The following is a 21664-nucleotide window of genomic DNA, read 5'->3' on the forward strand; positions in this document are numbered from 1 at the left end:
GGAAGATCACACTGGCCACTTCTGGGTATGACCTCTCAGAGTGAGACGAGAAGGTCCTGCTGAGGTGATCTGCTAGCATGTTCCTGGCCCCAGGGCGGTGGAAGGCCACCAGATGAATGGCATGCTGCACACAGAAGCCCCATAACCAGAGAGCCTGTTGGCAAAGGGCTGATGAGCGGGCGCTGCCTTACTTGCTGATATAGACCATTGCGTTGGTATTGTCTGTTTAGGATTTGAACCACCTTGCCCATCAGGTGGAGAAGGAATGCATGACAGGCCAAGAGTATTTCCCTGAGCTCCCTGATGTTTACGTTAGAGAGCTATCTTCCTGCGACCAGCGACCATGCCTGCAAAGTTGAGCTCCCCAACCCAGGTCTGAAGCATAGGAGACCAAAATCACTGAAGGGAACTCCTTCCAATACCAAACTGGGGTCCATCCATCATTCCAGGGGCAACTGGATGTATTCCGGTACCATGACCACCCGGGCTAGATAGTGTCTGTTGGGAAGGTACACCAACACCAGCCACACCTACAGGAGTCTGAAATGGAGTTGCACATGCCGGACCACATAAGTACAAACAGCTTGAGGTACATGCGGGCAGTCATGAGAAGGGAGTCTCTCACGTGGAAGATCAAGCTTGAAATGGCCTGGAAACAGGACTTTGGCAGAAAGGCTTTGGCCTGTGTAGAGTCAAGGATCGCTCCTATGAACTCTATCTTCTGAAGGGGGGATCAGAGTTGATTTCTGCTCGTTTATCAGCAGGCCCAGATCCCGACAGGTGGGGTGCACCAGATCGAGGCTTCTTTGCACCTGGGCCTGTGACCTTCCCTTGACGAGCCAGTCATTGAAATACAAGTAAATCTGTACTCCTCAGCGTCTCAGGTAAGTAGCCACTATCACCATGCACTTTGTGAAAACCCATGGGGTGGACGAGAGGCCAAAGGGCAGCACCGTGAATTGGAGATGGTGTTGGCCCAACATAAAATGGAGTTTCTGTGTTCATGGAAAATGGATATATAAAAAATAGGCGTCCTTTAAGTCAAGGGCAGTGTACCAGTCTCCTGGATCCAGGGAGTGGATGATGGAGGCGAGGGACACCACGCAAAACTTCAACTTCTTGAGATATTTGTTAAGGCAACGCAGGTCTAGAATGGGTCTGAGGCCCTGTTTGGCTTTCAGGATTAGGAAATATCAGGAACAGAACCCTTTCCCCCCTCATGTCTTGAGGGATCTCCTCTACTGCCCCTAGCCGTAGGAGGGTTTCCACTTCCTGAACAAGGAGTTCCTAGAAGGGTCCCCGAAGAGAGATGGCAGAAAACTGTAGGGTACAGCCCGATGCTATCGCGTTGAACACCCAACTATCTGACGTCAATCAGGCCCATGCAGCCAGGAAAGGACGCAACCGGTTCAAAAACAAATGGGGGGTGGGGAGGTGGGGTGATTCTGAAGTTAGACTGGGGCACTGTCCGCGAGCGCACCATCAAAATGCCTACCGTGGCCGCCCTGCAGGACCAGACTGGGCAGGCGAGGAGGATGAAGCACGATGATGGCGTTTAAACCCTTTATCCCATTCCTTTCTCTTATTGGTGCCTTGTCGCAGCAGCCCCCAAGAGCTGGGCGGTGGAGGTAGCCGGTACTGATTCCGAATAGTTTACGGCATGTAAAGGCCCAGCGAACGTAACTTAGTCTGAGAGTCCTTCAGGCCGTGCAGCTTAGCATCAGTCTGCTCCGAGAAGAGAGCATTCCCTTCAAATGGGAGGTCCTGAACGGACAACTGCATCTCCTGGGAGAGCCCCAAGGATTGGTGAGGCCTCATCTGGAGTACTGTGTCCAGTTTTGGGCCCCACACTACAAGAAGGATGTGGATAAATTGGAGAGAGTCCAGCGAAGGGCAACAAAAATGATTAGGGGTCTGGAACACATGACTTATGAGGAGAGGCTGAGGGAACTGGGATTGTTTAGTCTGCAGAAGAGAAGAATGAGGGGGGATTTGATAGCTGCTTTCAACTACCTGAGAGGTGGTTCCAGAGAGGACGGTTCTAGACTATTCTCAGTGGTAGAAGATGACAGGACAAGGAGTAATGGTCTCAAGTTGCAGTGGGGGAGGTTTAGGTTGGATATTAGGAAAAACTTTTTCACTAGGAGGGTGGTGAAACACTGGAATGTGTTACCTAGGGAGGTGGTAGAATCTCCTTCCTTAGAAGTTTTTAAGGTCAGGCTTGACAAAGCCCTGGCTGGGATGATTTAATTGGGGATTGGTCCTGCTTTGAGCAGGGGGTTGGACTAGATGACCTCATGAGGTCCCTTCCAACCCTGATATTCTATGATTCTATGATTGCAGACACGAAATGCACTTCATGACCACAGCAGAGGCTACAACTCTGGCCGCAGAGTCAGCCGCATTCCACGCCACCTGGAGAGAGCCTCTAGCCACTGCCTTGCCCTTCTCCAGAATGGATGCATACTGCAGACCGAGTCCTGTGGAAGGGAGTCTCACAAATTAAAATTGTATCTCCCCAACAGGGCCTGATGGTTTGACACCCGGAGCTGGATACTGGCTGTTGAATAAACCTTTCTCCCAAAAAGGTCTAACTTCTTTGCATCTCTGGGAGGGCTCAGGCGTTTCGACATCGAAGTGGCCCCATGATGATCCAGGGTGGGCAGGTGGTCCATAGCTCACCACACTCTTTCACTCGCACCGATGCAGATATTCTCAGAGTCGAGTTGAAGCGGGATGGATCCGATACTGGCCTCTGGGTCCTTGGCCTAAAGTTTTTGCAAATTCTGTACATCTCCTTTATGTGTGTCTCCCCCAAACATTTCAGGCAGCCATTGTGAGGGTTGCTAACCGGCATCAGCTTATGGCAAGCTGAGCACGAGTTGAAGCCCGGGAACTGGGGCATGCCCCGTCCTTTTGGGTACTCTTAACTAACATTATTTATTAACTAAAATAAACTATGTACAAGAGAAGAACAGTGAGTAATGAAGAAAAAAACGCTATCACACTTGCGGATACAAGAGGAAAGGCGCTCTGACGACCGTCACAAACAGTAAGAAGAAACTGACAAGGCATAGGGCCGGCGGCGCCTCACATACTGGTACATGAGAGCAGGACTTCAGAGGGCGCCAGGGCTGGCCCTACAGATACTGCTAAAGCAAAAAATTCTGACTGTGCACGTGGGTGTGCGCACACCTATCATGGAATCAACATGAGAAAGCACTCGAAGAAGAATATAGGGTACTGGGATCACCAGCATATGTTCCTCACTGTACCTCCACAGCCATGCTCCCAGATGCCATTCCCCTCCCTGGGCCAAGTTCAGAGCAGTGAGAACAATTGTACCTGGGAGCTCAGCTTCTTCGAGCCATCTAACACACCTGATGAGTTTGAGCCCCTAAACACTGAAAGGGAGAAGAAGAAGAGGAGGCAGAGTGACCTGGAGTCTCCTGCTCACTTTTTGCGTGCCGCCCTCCACTGAACTGTGTCCCTTTAAAGCAGTGTTTTAATTTATAGATTACAAGGCCAGAAAGTCCCTTTGGGAAAAATCTAGTCTGACCTCCTGTATAACACAGGCCATAGAACTTCTCCCCAAGAAGCGGTTATTGACCTTGTACAGTAACTGCTTTTCTTCCTGTGAGTGCTCCACTTCAGGTGTGCATGTGCCTCTCAATCCTTGATCAGACATTTTCAGCTAGCAGCATCTGTTGGGCCCACACTTGTAACCTAAGCCGCCTCCTGTCAGACACCGAGGTTATATAGGAGTACGTGGGCAAACCACCCTCAGTTCCCTCTCTACCCAACATCCCTTAGGGAACACTCTAAAGCGGAGGGGAAGGAAGATGGGAGTGGAGCACCCATAAGGACACACATCTCAAAGAACCACAGATAGAGCACAAGGTGAGAAACCTCTTCTTCTAGTAGTGTCCCTATGGGTGCTCCACCTCAGGGGACTTCCAAGCAGTATTCTGACAGGAGGAGGAGGGAGCTTCAGAAAACCGTCCAGAACTAAAGATAATACTGCAGAACAGAGGGTCGCATCGGATCTGGCAGCCTGGATAAGGGCATAAAGTTGGGTAAAGATATTTATTGAAACCCAGGTAGCAGTCCTACCTATTTTGGAAATTGTTACATTCTTCAGTAATGTTGTAAGATGTTGCCTGAGAACTGGCCAAATGTGCTATCACTGCATGAGGGGGTTGAGCACCTGCGGTCTCATAAGTGACAATACAACCAGATATCCATTTTGACAGTCTCTAAGTAGAGACAGAGAATCCCTGGCCTCTATCTATGATGGAGATGAAGAGCCTAAGAGATCTTCAGAATTGCCTGGTCCTATCCAAATAGAAGGCCAAAACTCTTCTAACATCCAGGGTATGCGAATAGGATTCCTGTTGAGAATTATGAGGTTTCAGAAAATATACTGGTAGATGGATGGATTGATTAAAGTGGAAATCCTACAGAACTTTCTATAGGAATTTAGGATGTGGGTGTAAGGAGACTTTATCCCTGAAGAATACCATAAAGGGTCTACCATTACGGCCCCAATTTACCCAACTCTACAAGCAAAAGTGAGGGCAACTAAGAAGGTATTGGAAATTATCCTGGCCTACAATAAAGTGCAGGTATTTCTTGTGTGGTGGGCTTAATTGATATACGAAAATAGGTATCTTGTAGGTCAGGGCTGAAAACCAATCCCCTTCCTCCAATAAGAGAATTATAGTTGCCAGAGTCACCATCCTGAACCTTTAAGGCTTCATGTGCTTTAAGTGTCTTAGATCGGCCTCCCTCCTTCTTTGGCACAAGGAAACACTCTGAGCAGAACTTCTTGTCTTGTGGGGGGAAGGGATCAATTCTACCTCTTCTAGCTGGAGGAGAGAGTCAAACTGTTGTCTTAACACAAACTCGAGAGACAGGTCCTGAAGAGGGATGGGGAAGGAGGTGGGGATGAGAGGGCATGATGTAAAACGGATGGTATAGTCAGATGTTATGACCTCTATGACCCACTTTTCCGTGGTGGTCAGTTTCCAAGCCTGCTGGATAACAGGAAGGCAGTCCCCTAAACGGGAGAGATGCTCCAATGGGCGCAAGTGTCACTCCAATATGACTTCAGAGGATGGGTGCTCAGTGCTGTCTGAAAAATCAGACTCCTCTAAGGCATCTTAAGTTTTTGGCCCAAAAATTGAGGTACCCCAAATCACTAGGCCTGAATATTTAGAGAATAAACAGCACTGTAAGATTTTGTTCAGAATAGATCTTGCCAAATAATTATTAAATTAGCAGATGAAAGGAAAGCCATTATATTTGAATTTTAGTAAGGGATTTAATTTAATGTTATATTTTGAAAGACAGCCCTTAAAATTTTCATAGTCTTGCATTGAACAATGTTGACTGATATTGGCTGTAGAAACAACAAAAGCATAGAAAAATAGTGAATTAGAGATTGGATGAAGGCAGTATTGAACACCAGATTATCTTCCATGATAGTCTAGAAGAGGAAGTCAACAATATAGTAATTAAACTCACAGCTGATATTAAATTGGGAGTAAATGCAAACACCAATGAGGACAAATAATGCAAAATGACAGAGAGGTTTGAAATATGGGAAGAAAATTAAAAAATATGCAGCTTGGAAAAATGCAGATAAATACATTTAGGGAAAACTTATCTGAAACACACACACTCAAGGGAAGTAGTAAATTCTGACAGATCTGGGGCAGAGATACAGCAAAGTAACGATGTCTCTCCAATAGTACATAACAGCAAAAAAAAAAAAAAAAAAAAAAGGCTATATGAATGGGGCTTCACACACAAATAGCACAGGATAGGGATGTAAAACTCCCTCTGTGTACTGCTCTGGCATGACCGTCTCAAACATTGCACCCAATTCTTGACATCACTTTACCAGAAAGATGTTGACAAATCAGAGGGAGTTCAGAGAGGAGCAACAATAATTATCAGGGGACTTGAAGGAGAGACTAGAGATGAATGATTAAAATAGCTAAATACCTAATGCTTGGCTAATTGATTATTAATGTAAAAGGGGGGGAGGGACACAAAAGGTAAGATTCTACAAATACTAGAAGGATGAAAACACCAACAAGGCAGAGAACTTATTGTGGAGATATAAGGAGGTATAACTAGCAATTACAGGCATTAAATTAAGTCTGCAGAAATTTTAACAGTCAAACATCTAGATTTAGGGAAATCAATTAGGTTGCAGAATAGAACCTGAGAAATTTAAAACAAGACAGGGAGCAAACATACAATAGCGAACAACTCCACAACAGCAGAGAGGGCAAAAGACACCTAACTATGTCTTTTCAATTCTAACTAAGATTAAGGACAGTCAATACCGGGGACCCTATTCCATATGCAGTGCAACCTGCCAGGTCTGCCTCACCTCTCTTTTTAATCACACCTCCTCTCCCAATCCACCAGACTGTGTATTCAGCAAGAGTAAATGCTCACCGCAGGTGTTCAGACCTTCTCGTGGTCATTTAACATCTTTCAGCCCAAAGCAGAAATGCCGTCTGATTCCAGATTAGAGCAGTTGAAAGGCATTAAAATTACTGAGCGAGTCTGAATCCCTGCAGATGAGCAGAATGCATGATTGTGACCAAAAAAGGGGACAGACAAGAACCTTTTGTCCAAAACAGCTCAGGAACATAGTGGAAGATCCTCTGCCTTCCGGCTGTGATCTCTCCAAGAGGGGAGAAGCAAGACAAATTTGAAATTCAGTGGGGATCCTTCAGTATGAAAAGGTCTCACCTATTTTTGCCACATTCTACAATGTCCTGGAAATATTATGAAGGATCACAATTAAGTTTTAATTTTCCCATTACAGAGGTGCATCTTCTACTCCTGGGGGAATTCTGCACCACTGCACAATTCAGAATTTATGCAGATTTCCATGTTTTCCCTGCAGATTCGGGGCTGCAGAGCTACTGGTTGCCACTAGGGGCTGCTGAGCTCTGCAGAACCTGGATCACAGTAAGTGGAGTGCCCAGCCCAGTAGGGATGGAGGCTCTGCACACCCTGGCTGTCCAGCTTGATCCTCATTCTTCTGGTGATAGGAGAGGGCCCATGAGACCCAGCTCTGGCAAAGGGTGAGGAAGGGCAGAGCTGCACTGCACCGCGTGCCCCAGGGGGACAGTAAAGGAGCTGGGTCCAGGTATTCTCAAACTTTTTCTTTCCAAGGCACACCCCAACATGCTATAAAAACTCCATGGCCCACCCATGCCACAACAACCGGTTTTCTGCATATAAAAGCCAGGGCTGGTGTTTAAGGGTAGCAAGCACAGCAATTGTCAGAGGCCCCATGCCAAAGGGGGCCCTGTGAAGTTAAGTTGGTCAGGCTTCGGCTTCAGCCCCAAGTGGTGGGGTTTGGGGCCCTGGGCTTCTGCCCCACACGGCGGAGCTTCAACTTTCCGCCCTGGACCCCAGCAAGTCTAATGCCGGCCCTGCTTGGCAGACTCCCTGAAACCTGTTCACAGCCCCCCAGGGGGCCCCAGACCACTGGTTGAGAACTGCTACCATAGGGGTTTCTTTAACTCTCTACTCCTGGGGGATCTTTTTTGTTGTTATCTATATTGCTGACATACTTGCTGACAGGTATTTTGAAATAAAATTACCAAAATAATTGAAACTAGAGTGATTATATTGTGTTATATTGACAAATAAAATACACAGAAATTTAAAACGTGGGCAGAATTTTAAATTTTTTGGTGCAGAATTCCCCCAGGAGTAATCTTCACTGCAATGAGATACAGAGACTTTCATCTTACCTCACCAGTTCAAACTCACTGGTAAGTGGCATATGTAGAACATGCCAATTAAATACATGCCCCCAAATCAGTTAGGTACATGTGAAAAATCTCCATCTAAAAGAGGAACTTACTTACTGTAACTGGAGGCTCTTCAAGATGTGTGGTCCCTCTCTGTATTCCGAATATGGTATGCACGTGCACTACGTGCCCAAGTCTGGGAAGTTTCCCGCACACAGCGTCCGTTGTCCAGCGGAGTGTCTTTCCTTGTGCTTCCAGCCGAGGGTACAAGGAGCGGTGCAAGTTGATGCCACTCTAGTTCCCCTCTTAATGCAATGTAACCAAGACCGAAGCAGAGGGGAAGGAGGATGGGTAGTGGAATACAAATAGGAACCACACATCTTAAAGAACGTCCAGCTACAGCAAGTAACCTCCTTTTCTTCTTCGAGTGATGGTTCCACATGGATGCCTTGCGAGCAGTGATCAGTAGGACCCTATCAAATTCACAATCCATTTTGGTCAATTTCACGGTCATAGGATTTTTAAACTGGTAAATTTCTTGATTTCAGCTATTTAAATCTGAAATTTCAGGGTGTTGTAATTGTAAGGATCCAATCCAAAAAGGAGTTGCGGGGGGGGGGGGGGGGGATAGAGGGGGATTGTTGCAAGGTTATTTTAAAGGGGGTTGCAGTACTGCTACCCTCCCTTCTGCACTGCTACCGGTGGCGGCGTGGCCTTCAGAGCTGGGCAGCTGGAGAGCAGCGGCTCCTGACAGGGAACCCAGCTCTGAAGGCAGCGCCGCCGCCAGCAGCAGTGCAAAAGGAAGGCTGGCCTGGTATGGTATTGCCATGCTTACTTCTGTGCTGCTGCGGGGGGGGAGGGGGAGGATGGTGCTGCCTTCAGGGCTGGGCGCCTGACCAACAGCCACCGCTCTCCAGCTGCCCAGATCTGAAGGCAGCGCAGAAGTAAGGGTGGCAATAATGTGACACCCCCCCCCCCCCCGCAACTTCCCTTTGGGTCAGGAACCCTAATTTGAGAAATGCTGGTCTCCCACGTGAAATCTGTATAGGATAAAAGCACACAAAAGACCGATTTCACAGTCCGTGGTAGGGCCCTAGTTTCAGTGTGGAGGTGGGTGTGAAGAGGCTGATGGCAGAGCGATTTGCAAGATGGCCCATCCTACCGCTGCATCCATGGCATGGCTGCTTGCGCGTAGCGTGCTGTAAATGAGTGCACAATTCACCAATGTCCTGCAATAGGATGTCTGATAACACAGCCATGGAAGCAGCCTGTGCCCATGTAGAGTGAGCTGAAACATCCCCAGGAGGCAGGAGGATTGATATCTTGTAGCATTAAGTATGCAGCCTGAGATCCACTTAAGAGATCTTTTGTGAGGATATGGCTTGGCTCCTTGATCTTTCTGCCATGGCAACAAAGTCTCAGACTTTTTAAAGGGCCTAGTTCTTTGTAGGTAGAATGCCAGGGCATGTCTGATGTCAAGGGAGCGTAGCTTCTTGTAGTTCGAAGAGGCATGTGGTTTCAGAAAAAATACAGGTAAGTGGATTGATTGGTTGAGATGGAATTCGAAGACAACCTTGGGGAGGAATTTGGGGTGTAACCACAGTGAAACCTTCTCCTTGTGCAAAACTGTGTAGGGAGGGTCTACCATCATGGCTGCTAGCTCACTGATTCCCCCCCCCCCACCCCGGCCAAAGTGATGGCTACTAGGAATGCAACTTTCATGGAAAGGTGGGTCATGTAAAGGTTGCCATAGGTTTGAAGGGTGGCGCCGTGACAGCTGAGAGGACAAGGTTAAGATCCCACTGGGGCATGGGTTTGACAGCAGGTGGGGAAGTCCTGACCAAGCCTTTCATAAAGCATGCCATTGTTGGGTATGTGAAGATAGAGCGTCCCTCCAGTGGGGGAAGGAAGACACTAAGTGCTGCCAGATGCACATGGAGGGAGCTAAGGCTAAGCCCAATGTTTTCTGGGTGAGGAGATAATTGAGGACAACTGGGATGGTCACCATGTCAAGAGAAAGGTGGTGGCGGTGCACCCACTCCAAGAAATGGAGCCACTTCACCCGCTGGTGGACTCTTTCCTGCTCTAGTTAAGGATCCATTGGACCAGGGCTGAACATGCATGTTCTACGTTAGACGTCCATCCAAACACCAGCCTGTGAGGTGAAAGGAGTTTGAATTGGGATACCCGAGTCTCCTTTGGTCCTATGTGAGAAGATCCGGGAAAGAACAGAGCCTGAACAGTGGTCGGGTGGAGAGCTTCAAGAGCTCTGCGATTTAGAACTGCCGGGGTCAGTAAAGTGCTATGAAAATGATGGTGGCCCCATCTCAGTCAACTTTTAGGAGAAAGTGAGGGAAAAGGGGAATCGGAAGAAAGGCACATCGAAGGTCACCTGTCCAGGAAAACAGGAGAGCATCACCCTGGGAGTCACTGCCTACAGCCCCCTTCAAGCAGTAGCACTGTAGTGTAGACTTGTCCTGACACACCAATTCCACAGCCTGACTGCCTTGGAGCAAAGGGAATGAGATGTCGCCCTCCCTGCTTGTTGATGTTGTCCAACAGGATCTGCACGTGGAGGGAGAGTATAAGGCAGGGGTTCTCAAACTGGGGGATGCAAGGTGGTTACATGGGGGTCTTGAGCTGTCAGCTCCATGAGGCTGACAGCCCCAAGCCTCCATTAAATTAAATCCCACCCCATTTTTAATTTAGAAGGGGGTCACACTCAGAGGCTTGCTGTGTGAAAGGGGTCACCAATACAAAAAGTTTGAAAACCACTGGTATAAGGGGAAGGAAGGCTTTGCAGGCGAGATGAACTGCTTTGAGTTCCAGGATGTTTATGTGTAACGTGGCTTCCCATGGCATTCATTCATCTTGTGCAGTGTGGTCTAGATGGGCACCCCATCCTGTAAGGGAGGTGTCGTCATGATGGTGGCTCTCAGTCTGGGAGGGCTGAAAGGGGTTTCATTTATGACCTTGGTCAGATCGGACCACCAAGTGAGAGGGGCCAGAACGTCTGAGGGAACAGTGACCCTGAAGTCAATGTGGTCCCCTGGTTGGGCTGCAGGTTGAATTAAGCCAGGCTTGTAGGTGCTGCAGGTGAAGTCTCAAGCGGTGTCATGTAGGTGCAGGCGGCCACGTGCTCCAAAAGAAAGAGGCAAAGTGGGCAATCAGGGTGGTCATTGCAAAGAACTGGTCCACCAAAAGGAAGGCTCATTTAGAGACTGAGTCCAGCCTTGCCCCTATAAAGTTTATCATCTGCCTAGGCGATAAAATAGACTCCTAAGGAGGAAAGGAGGTGTTGAAGAGACTGAATCACAAGAACTTCTTGCTGAGATTGTTCCACTAGAAGCTAGTCATTCAGGTACAGGAAAACCGAACGCCCCCGGCACCCATCTGTGCCACTACAACTACGAACATGTTCATAAAGGCCCTTGGTGCTGTCACTAGGCCGAAAGGGAGGACGCGAAACTGGTAGTGTTGTTGCCCCACTTTAAATCAGAAGAACTTCCTGTGAGATGGTTGGATGTCCACATGGAAGTATGCGTCTTTCACGTTGAGAGCCACGAACCATACTCCCTCCTGGAAGGAGGGAATTATCGATGCCAAAGTGGCCACCCAGGTAGGTGGCCATGGTCTTAAGGACTGGTGCTTCTTCCTGGGAGTTGGGGTGTAGATTCCCAGTGACTGCAGAGTGGAGCGCGAGTTATTCAGGGACTGCAGAGACTCATCCACCTTGTTGTTAAAAAGATTGTTTTTGTCAAAAGGGAGGTTCTCCATGGTGTTTTGGACCTCCCTCAAGAAAGCCGAAGACTTGAGCCAAGAGTCTCTGAGCATAACCAGTCCAGTGGCCAGATAATTGGATGCAGTGTCAGCAGCGTCCACCACAGCCTTGAGGGCCACTTTTGCTACCAGTTTCCCCTCACATCTACCAAAGTCTGGAATTAGGCCTGGTCATCTACAGGAGCTTGTCCTTAAACTCTGCCAGCCTGCTGTAGAGATTCAAATCATACTTAGCCAACAGTGCCTGGTAGTTGGCTATACAAAACTGCAACCCCACAGAGGAAAAGACCTTCCTGCCTAGGAGGGTCAACATTTTCAACTCCTTGTCTAGAGGGGTGGACTTCTGTGGGTGTTGTCAAGCCTGCTCCGCAACTGTTTGCACCACGAGTGAATTAGGGGCTGGGTGCATAACCAGGAAATCAGTCCCTTTGGCTGGCATGGGGTGGGGGCGCCTGATATGGGCATGCGCCAAACCATTCTGGTCTGTGCCAGTATGGCCTCATTTACAGGATATCCAGGAGATGATGTTGGGGATACTGGACTTCCTCCAGCGGAATTTATAGATTGCTACACGCGTAGCTACCAGTTCTTGGTATTGCTGGTGGTCACCCAGCAGAGAGGGCAGCAAATGGATGACCCCCTCATCCAGCAACGAGGAGGCTCCAGTGGCAGTACCAATTCCACATCTTCCTTGTCATATACCAGTGGAGCTGGCTGTGAGAAGGGGAGGAACGATAAGACCCCTGTGATGGTGCTGGACAGCTGTGGTATGGGTCCCAGGGGCTCCAGTAGGGCCAGAAAGAGGATTCCATCAGTCTCAGCAGAACCCATGCTTCCCTGGGGCAGGTTATGCCAGGCAGATAAGGTTGCCTTGGCTCTCTCTCTGGGCTCCTGGGCTGCAGCAGACACACTGGCAGGGCTACGTCCTAGGACACCTCTGAGTCAGATGATGGGTCCACTGGAAACAGCGTTAGTGGGGAGCCCCGATCCGATGGATGGGAAAGGGGCCTCTCCTTCAACAGGAGTAACAGTTCATCCTCAGGCATAGGAATGTCCCAGAGAATGGATGGACGCGACAGGAGCAGAGACTATGGGTATGGCAGGAACACCTCTTTCAGTCAGGAACATCTCCGTACATCCTAGAGCCCATGGGGTTACCACTGAGAATACAGAGGGACCCAGTTTGGCTGGTCTGAGGATTGACATGGCGGCAATCATAGAACACGTGGGGCCGCACTCGTAGTTGGGTGCTCCATATGTCTCACCACTGACATGGTACTGATGAATCCCGCTTCTTCTTTACCTTACCTTCCAGTTGGGCGGTCTTTATCAACGGTTCCATCGGATCCACACGCAACATCTCACCAGACTTGGCATGGCTCAGGGAGGAAACACGTCTCTTATGAGCAGTCCGCTGTGGGGATCTACTCTTATGCCTATGAGATATAATTTCTTACTTGTGTGGGGAGGAGCTTGTCCTTGGACTTCTGTGCCAATGGCTCCACACCATGGCTTATGCTAGGAGGGGCACTACAAGTCAGCAGAGGCCACTGTACAGGGGGGTATCCCTGGTCAGGATCAGATTGAGTCCGGGATCTCATAGCCTCTTCCATCAGGAATGTATGGAGTCAGAGCTCATAAACCTCTGTAGTTCTGGGCAGGAAGGACTTACAGAGGCTGCACTTCATCGAGATGTTCACCTCACCCAGACAGTAGAGACATCATTGATGCTCCTTACTGATGGAAAAGGAACAAGTGTAGGATACACAGTTCTTGAAGCCCGGGACCTTGGGCATGGTCCTCAGGTAGCGAGGAGTTCTTCCCCTCAACTGGGGAGGGGTTCTATACTAACTATGCAAAACCATTTACACAGGTATACAGAACAACTTTCTTATTGAAATAAGAGCGACGGAGGAATAGGGGTTCCGACTCAGGCCATGGGGCCGTAAGAAGGAACTGGAGTGGTGTTGACCTGTACTGCGCCTTATATCCTTGGTCAGAAGCATGAGGAAAAACACTGCGCATATATGAGTCAATAGACATTGCTTGGAGGAAACGCCCAGACTCAGGCGCATGAGCACCCAAGTGTGGAATATACATAGGGACCGTCACACAAAAGAACCACCACCGATTGGCATTTCATTTGGCAGTCTCACAGAGACCAAAGATTTAATCAGCATGGGACTGAACTATCCTCTTAAAGAGGTGTTCTTCCAATCCAGATCACAATCAAGGCTTAGTGGCGCGGATGTGTACCAACAGGTCTTCAGCAGATGTAAACTGAGGTTCTTTGCTTCAATGCTGCACTTATGATGCCACCTGGTACCCAGAAGCACACTGCAAAGCTACGCAGTAAAGAGGAGAAATACCTTAAGAAGGATAAGGGAGGTTCTAGCTCCTATAGTAGAAAGGGAAAAGACAGAATTTGTTTGGTATCCTTTTATAGATGTGTTCCTAAGTCAAGCTCAGTGCATCTCACATTTTGCACAAAAATGACTCTTCATACAATTCAAAGAATGGGGTTCTAGAAAGAAAGAGGGGGGGAGCTGCTCTCCAGCTTAGCATGCATTCCAGAATCTATTTATCGTACTAATTCCTCTACTGCTTTTCCCCTCCCGGTCAAGTTACCTTGTTAAGATTGCCAAATCCCATTCTCTGCACAGCAGACGTTTTCCACTCAGGAAGAGGAGGCACAAACTGTACAGCAGGTGGTTGCTGTTTCAACACTCCCAAGGGAAGAGTGCACAGGACAGCATCACATTTATAAATAAAAGTCTGGCTAGTGGAGCGGGTGTTCACAGCTATCACTTCGCATCCTGGTAAAGGTAAGGAAAAGCACGGATTTAGACATTTAATAAGCCAGGGTCCTATGGAAAAAACAGTGCATGATCATATACTTAGGAGACTATCATAATGCATTCGCACAGTGGGACAGAATTTAGGTTGCACAGACAACCTTAATTCTGACATGGTCTAATTTTTGAGTGCTTGAATCTGCAATATTAACAGCATTCAAGGAATTCAGTATTTGAATAACTAAGCACTATGGTAATACAAGGACTGTTCAGAGATAACACTGAGTACTAAGGCCCCCACTGCAGTGCACCCTGAGCAAATACATACAAAGACATTCCCTGCCCCATAGCTCTGCAAAGATGTGGGAAACGCCTTAGTCTTGATACAAATGGAGACAGGATGCCAATGGAGATTCAAGAAGGGGAATAATATGGGCAGAGCAGTGACACAGGAAGATATTTCAGCTACAACGTTTTATGTAGGCTAGACAAGGTGGAAGGAAGGTCAGAGTGGGTGATTGCCACATTCAAGGCAGGAGATGTCTACTGTATTGAGAATGACCAAGTTTCTTGAGCGTTGCATCTATGCCTGCTGAGTTGGCTTCCTTTAATTCTCTTTAATCACCCTATTTTGTTGCTGTCACTTCCCAATGAAACTGCTCTCAAATAGTTACCTCAGAGCCCAGTCTAAGAGTTTAGCAGCCTTGCTGGAGCCCTAGGCATAACTTAGGGTAGGATAGTAGTATAGTAACTTAGCGCAGAATAGTAACAAGCTAGGTGTCAGCTAACCAAGTAAGCACATTCCTGATTGTAGAGGATGGTACAAAAACACAGATCTCTGAAGTACCTACTTAACACATTCCTAAGATATGGTACAACATCACACCAACCCCATGTCAAGATAAAGAGGGGATGACAGGATAATGGATGAGGAGGTTTTGTTTGATCTAGCAGCTACGACAGAGGTGGGCAAACTATAGCCTGCGGGACTGTCCTGCCTGGTCCCTGAGCTCCTGGCCCAGGAGGCTCGCCCCCGCCCCCTCCCCCGCTGTTCCCCCTCTCACGCAGCCATGCCGCCGCACGGGCAGCGGGGCTGCGAGCTCCTGCCGCTCTGAGTGGCATGGTAAGGGGGGTGGGGGCGCGCGGCGGTGAAGAACATTGGGTAGCGGGTTCCGGGGGGCGGTCAGGGGACGGGGACAGGGAGCGGTTGGATGGGGCAGAAGTTCTGGGATGGTCAGGGGCTGGGGAACAGGGGGCATTGGATAGGCCGTGGGAGTCCCGGGGGAGGGGGTGCTGTCAGGGGGCGGGGGTATGGATAGGTCGGGGCAGTCAGGGTACAGGGAGCAGGTGGGGTTGGATAGGGGGTGGGATCCTGGGGGGGAAGGACGGTTTGGGGCGGGGGGTCCCAGGAGGGGATAGTCAGGGGATGGGAAGTTGGAGGGGGTGAATAGGGGGCAGGGGCCAGGCTGTTTGGGGGGCACAGCCTTCCCTACCCAGCCCTCCATACAGTTTTGCACCCCTATGTGGTCCTCGGGCCAAAAAGTTTGCCCACCCCGAGCTGCAAGATATAAGGGTGGTAACTAACCTCCAGGAGTGTAATATGTAATTTGTTTGTATCAATGTACAAATTAAGAAGTCACAGGAGGGGCAACTTTATATCAGTCTAAGGGACAGCATCCTGCTATGCTGACTGAACCTTCACCTTGTCGATAGCATGTCTGTATCAGTATCCCTGTGACCCATTGGACAGGGTGCTAGTGCTGTGCTTTGCTGACAATAAACCTGGCTGAGTGCCTTCAGCATCAAACCTTGCCTGTGGTCTTCTTTTATGAACAACACTGAAGTCTGCTGAATCAGCAAGCTGCACTCTCTGCTGGAGCAGCTAACACTGGAGCTCCAAGACCAGCAACACTAACAATGCCACAGCACTAACAACAGTATGGACCAGCACTCCCATTATGCTAGGCACTGTACATAAACCTAACAATATCCCCATGTTTTTTATTTCTTCTTCAACCTGGCTCTCTCTCTATTCCCGGATACAAGCTATGCTAAAAGGGCATTACGGCTGAACATAACATTAATTAATACACTACAGGAATGGCCTAAAACCAAGCATTAGAATCCCATGAAATCATAGAACATCAGGGTTGGAAGGGACCTCAGGAGGTCATCTAGTCCAAACCCCTGCTCAAAGCAGGACCAATCCCCAACTACATCATCCCAGCCAGGGCTTTGTCAAGCCTGACCTTAAAAATATCTAAGGAAGGAGATTCCACCACCTCCCTAGATAACGCATTCCAGTGTTTCACCACCCTCCTGGTGAAAAAGTTTTTCCTAATATCCAACCTAAACCTCCCCCACTGCAACTTGAGACCATTTCTCCTTGTTCTGTCATCTGCTACCACTGAGAACAGTCTAGAGCCATCCTCTCTGGAACCCCCTTTCAGGTAGTTGAAAGCAGCTATCAAATCCCCCCTCATTCTTCTCTTCCGCAGACTAAACAATCCCAGTTCCCTCAGCCTCTCCTCATAGCTCACGTGTTCCAGTCCCCTAATCATTTTTGTTGCCCTCTGCTGGACTCTTTCCAATTTTTCCACATCCTTCTTGTAGTGTGGGGCCCAAAACTGGACACAGTACTCCAGATGAGGCCTCACCAATGTTGAATAGAGGGAACGATCACGTCCCTCGATCTGCTGACAATGCCCCTATGTATACATCCCAAAATGCCATTGGCCTTCTTGGCAACAAGGGCACACTGTTGACCCATATCCAGCTTCTGGTCCACTGTAACCCCTAGGTCCTTTTCTGCAGAACTGCTGCCGAGCCATTCGGTCCCTAGTCTGTAGCGGTGCCTGGGGTTCTTCCGTCCTAAGTGCAGGACACTGCACTTGTCCTTGTTGAACCGCATCAGATTTCTTTTGGCTCAATCCTCTAATTTGTCTAGGGCCCTCTGTATCCTATCCCTACCCTCCAGCATATCTACCACTCCTCCCAGTTTAGTGTCATCTGCAAACCTGCTGAGGGTGCGATCCACGCCATCCTCCAGATCATTTATGAAGATATTGAACAAAACCGGCCCCAGGACCGACCCTTGGGGCACTCCACTTGATACCGGCTGCCAACTAGACATGGAGCCATTGATCACTACCCGTTGAGCCCGACAATCTAGCCAACTTTCTACCCACCTTATAGTGCATTCATCCAGCCCATACTTCCTTAACTTGCTGGCAAGAATACTGTGGGAGACAGTGTCAAAAGCTTTGCTAAAGTCAAGGAACAACACGTCCACCGCTTTCCCCTCATCCACAGAACCAGTTATCTCGTCATAGAAGGCAATTAGATTAGTCAGGCATGACTCGCCCTTGGTGAATCCATGCTGACTGTTCCTGATCACTTTCCTCTCCTCTAAGGGCTTCAGAATTGATTCCTTGAGGACCTGCTCCATGATTTTTCCAGGGACTGAGGTGAGGCTGACTGGCCTGTAGTTCCCAGGATCCTCCTTCTTCCCTTTTTTAAAGATAGGCACTACATTAGCCTTTTTCCAGTCGTCCGGGACTTCCCCCTATCGCCATGAGTTTTCAAAGATAATGGCCAATGGCTCTGCAATCACATCCACCAACTCCTTTAGCACTCTCGGATGCAGCGCGTCCGGCCCCATGGACTTGTGCTCGTCCAGCTTTTCTAAATAGTCCCAAACCTCTTTTCTCCACAGAGGGCTGGTCACCTCCTCCCCATGCTGTGCTGCCCGGTGCAGTACTCTGGGGGCTGACCTTGTTTGTGGAGACAGAGGCAAAAAAAGCATTGAGTACATTAGCTTTTTCCACATCCTCTGTCACTAGATTGCCTCCCTCATTCAGTAAGGGTCCCACACTTTCCTTGACTTTCTTCTTGTTGTTAACATACCTGAAGAAACCCTTCTTGTTACTCTTAACATCTCTTGCTAGCTGCAACTCCAGGTGTGATTTGGCCTTCCTGATTTCACTCCTGCATCCTCGAGCAATATTTTTATACTCTTCCCTGGTCATTTGTCCCATCTTCCACTTCTTGTAAGCTTCTTTTTTGTGTTCAAGATCAGCAAGGATTTCACTGTTAAGCCAAGCTGGTTGCCTGCCATATTTACTATTCTTTCTACACATCGAGATGGTTTGTCCCTGTAACCTCAATAAAGATTCTTTAAAATACAGCCAGATTAAGAAATCCACCATGTTAAGGTGAAAAATGCAGTTAAAAACTCCCAAACAATCCTATATCAACTCTGTAGTGACATCATGGTTCAAAAAAGAACTAGATAAATTCATGGAGGATAGGTCCATCAATGGCTATTAGCCAGGATGGGCAGGAATGGTGTCCCTAGCCTATGTTTGCCAGAAGCTGGGAATGGGCAACAGGGGATGGATCACTTGATAATTACCTGTTCAGTTCATTCCCTCTGAGGCACCTGGCATTGGCCACTGTTGGAAGACAGGATATTGGGCTAGATGGACCTTTGGTCTGACCCAGAATGGCCGTTCTTATGTTCTTATATATCATGAAATAACCACATTATGATCAAGGCATTTTAGTATTTGTGGTCTCAAATGAGATTAAATTGTTTTTTAAAAACATAACAGACTCTCACCATCCCATTGTGTCACTACAGAGTAGACCAGTGGTTCTCAAACATTTATACCGGTGACCCCTTTCACATAGGAAGGCAAAATGTGATTTCCCCCGCAAAATGTACAAGACCTACTACTCAGCCCTCTCCTGGACTATTCCTTTAAGGCAGGGGTTCTCAAACTTCATTGCACTGAGACCCCCTTCTGACAACAAAAATTTCTATACAACCCCAGGAGGGTCATATAGAAGCCTAAGCACGCCCAACCCTCACCGCCCCAAGCAGGAAAGCCAAAGTCAAAAGGGATTCAGCCCCGGGTGCGGGGGCCTGTAATCTGAGCTCTTGGGCTTTGGTTTCAGTTCCAGGCGGTGGGGCTCGGGCTCGGGCTCAGGCTTCAGGCCCAGGCTTGAGTCCCGGGCCCCAGCAAGTTAATGCCAGCACTGCGACCCACAGTTTGAGAACCACAGCTTTAAGGGAATAATACACAATGGCTTACCACCTTAAATGGAGTTACCCAGACACTAAATTAAACACGCTGGATTAAATTGAACACGCGATTAACTCAACTAAAAAAATTAATCGCACTGTTAAACAATAGAACACCAACTGAAATTTATTAAACCTTTTTGGAATGTTTTTCTACATTTTCAAATATATTGATTCTATTACAACACAGAAAACAAAGTGTACAGTGCTCACTTGATATTTTTTATGACAAATATTTACACTTTAAATACAATAAACAAAAGAAACAGTATTTTTCAATTCATGTCATACAAGAACTGTGGTGCAATCTCTTTTTTGTGAAAGTGTAATTTACAAATGTAGATATTTTGTTACATAACTGTACTCAAAAATAAAACAATGGAAAACTTTAGCACCTACAAGTCCACTCAGTCCTACTTCTTGTTCAGCCAATCACTAAGACAAACAAGTTTGTTTACATTTACAGGGGATACTGCTGCCTGCTTTTTATTTATGTCACATGAAAGTGAGAAGAAGCATTCGCATGGCATTTTTGTAGCTGGCACTGTAAGGTATTTATCTGCCAGATATGCTAAACATTCATATGCCCCTTCATACTTCAGCCACCATTCCAGCGGATATGCTTCTGTGCTGACGATGCTCGTTAAAAAAATAATGAGTTAATTACATTTGTGATTGAACTCCTTGGGGGAGAACTGTATATCTTCTGTTCTGTTTTACCCACGTTCTGCCATATATTTCATGTCATAGCAGTCTCGGAGGGTGACCCAGCACAGGTTCATTTTAAGAACACATTCACAGCAGATGTGACAAAACGCAAAGGAGGTACCAATGTGAGATTTCTAAAAATAGCTACATCATTCTACCTAAAGTTTAAGAATCTGAAGTGCCGTACAAAATCTGAGAGGGACGAGGTGTGGAGCATGCTTTCAGAAGTCTTAAAAGAGCAACACTCCGATGGGGAAACTACAGAACCTGAACCACCAAAAAAGAAAATCAACCCTCTGCTGGTGGTAACTGACTCAGATGATGAAAATGAACATGCGTCGGTCTGCTCTGCTTTGGATTGTTATTGAGCAGAACCCATCATCAGCATGGACGCATGTGCTTTGGAATGATGGCTGAAGCATGAAGGGACATATGAATCTTTAGCCGATCTGGCACGCAAATATCTTGCGATGCCGGCTAAAACAGTGTCATGCAAACACCTGTTCTCACTTTCAGGTGACATTGTAAACAAGAAGCGGGCAGCATTATCGCTTGCAAATTGTAACCAAACTTGTTTGTCTGAGCGATTGGCTGAAGTAGGACTGAATGGGCTTGTAGGTTTTACATTGTTTTATTTTTGAATGCAGTCATTTTTTGTACATAATTCTACATTTGTAAGTTCAACTTTCATGATAAAGAGACTGCACTACAGTGCTTGTATTAGGTGAACTGAAAAATACTATTTCTTTTGTTTTTTACAGTGCAAATATTTGTAATTAAAAATAAATATAAAGTAAGCACTATACACTTTGTATTCTGTGTTGTAACTGAAATAAATACATTTGAAAATGTAGAAAACATTCAAAAATATTTAAATAAATGGTATACTATTGTTTACTCGCGCGATTAATTTTGTTAATTGCTTGACAGCTCTACACTAGATTACATAAAATAATAAAACAAGTTTATTAACTACAAAGAGATTTTAAGTGAACACAAGTAATGAGGCATAGAAGTCAGAAATGGTTACAAGAAAAACAAAGATAAAACACTTCTGGTGCCTAACAAACAGAATCATAGAACTGCAGAACTGGAAAGAAACTCAATAGGTCATCTAGTCCAGTCGCCTGCACTCAAGACAGGACTACATAATAACTAGACCATTCGTGACAGGTGTTTGTCTAACCCGTTCTTAAAAAACTCCAATGATGGAGATTCCACAACCTCCCGAGGCAATTTATTCCAGGGCTTAAACACCCTGAAAATTAGGAAGTTTTTCCTATTGTCCAACCTAAACTTCCCTTGCTGCAATTTAAGCCCATTGCTTCTTGTCCTGTCCTCTGGGGTTAACAAGAACAATCCCCCCCCCCCCCATAACAATCTTTTATGTTTATGATTCTGGAGTACTGTGTCCAGTTTTGGGCCCCACACTACAAGAAGGATGTGGATAAATTGGAGAGAGTCCAGCGAAGGGCAACAAAAATGATTAGGGGTCTGGAACACATGAC

At 47.3% G+C, this 21664-nt stretch overlaps 1 protein-coding gene across 4 annotated transcripts in view; it reads right to left on the bottom strand.

Moving 5' to 3' along the window:
• KDM1A (lysine demethylase 1A) overlaps positions 1 to 21664 on the bottom strand; it is a 167639-nt gene that overhangs the window by 20881 nt on the left and 125094 nt on the right. For 2 of the 4 annotated variants that reach the window (XM_074934529.1, XM_074934528.1), the window contains one exon: positions 14196 to 14383. In XM_074934529.1, the coding sequence (XP_074790630.1) occupies positions 14196 to 14383 (188 nt within the window). Of the gene's footprint in view, positions 1 to 14195; positions 14384 to 17715; positions 18420 to 21664 lie in introns of those variants that run through there. The other 2 variants (XM_074934532.1, XM_074934531.1) reach the window with 2 other exon arrangements.

Source organism: Natator depressus, chromosome 19 (assembly GCF_965152275.1).
Source record: "Natator depressus isolate rNatDep1 chromosome 19, rNatDep2.hap1, whole genome shotgun sequence".
In the NCBI taxonomy this organism is placed as follows: domain Eukaryota; kingdom Metazoa; phylum Chordata; order Testudines; family Cheloniidae; genus Natator; species Natator depressus.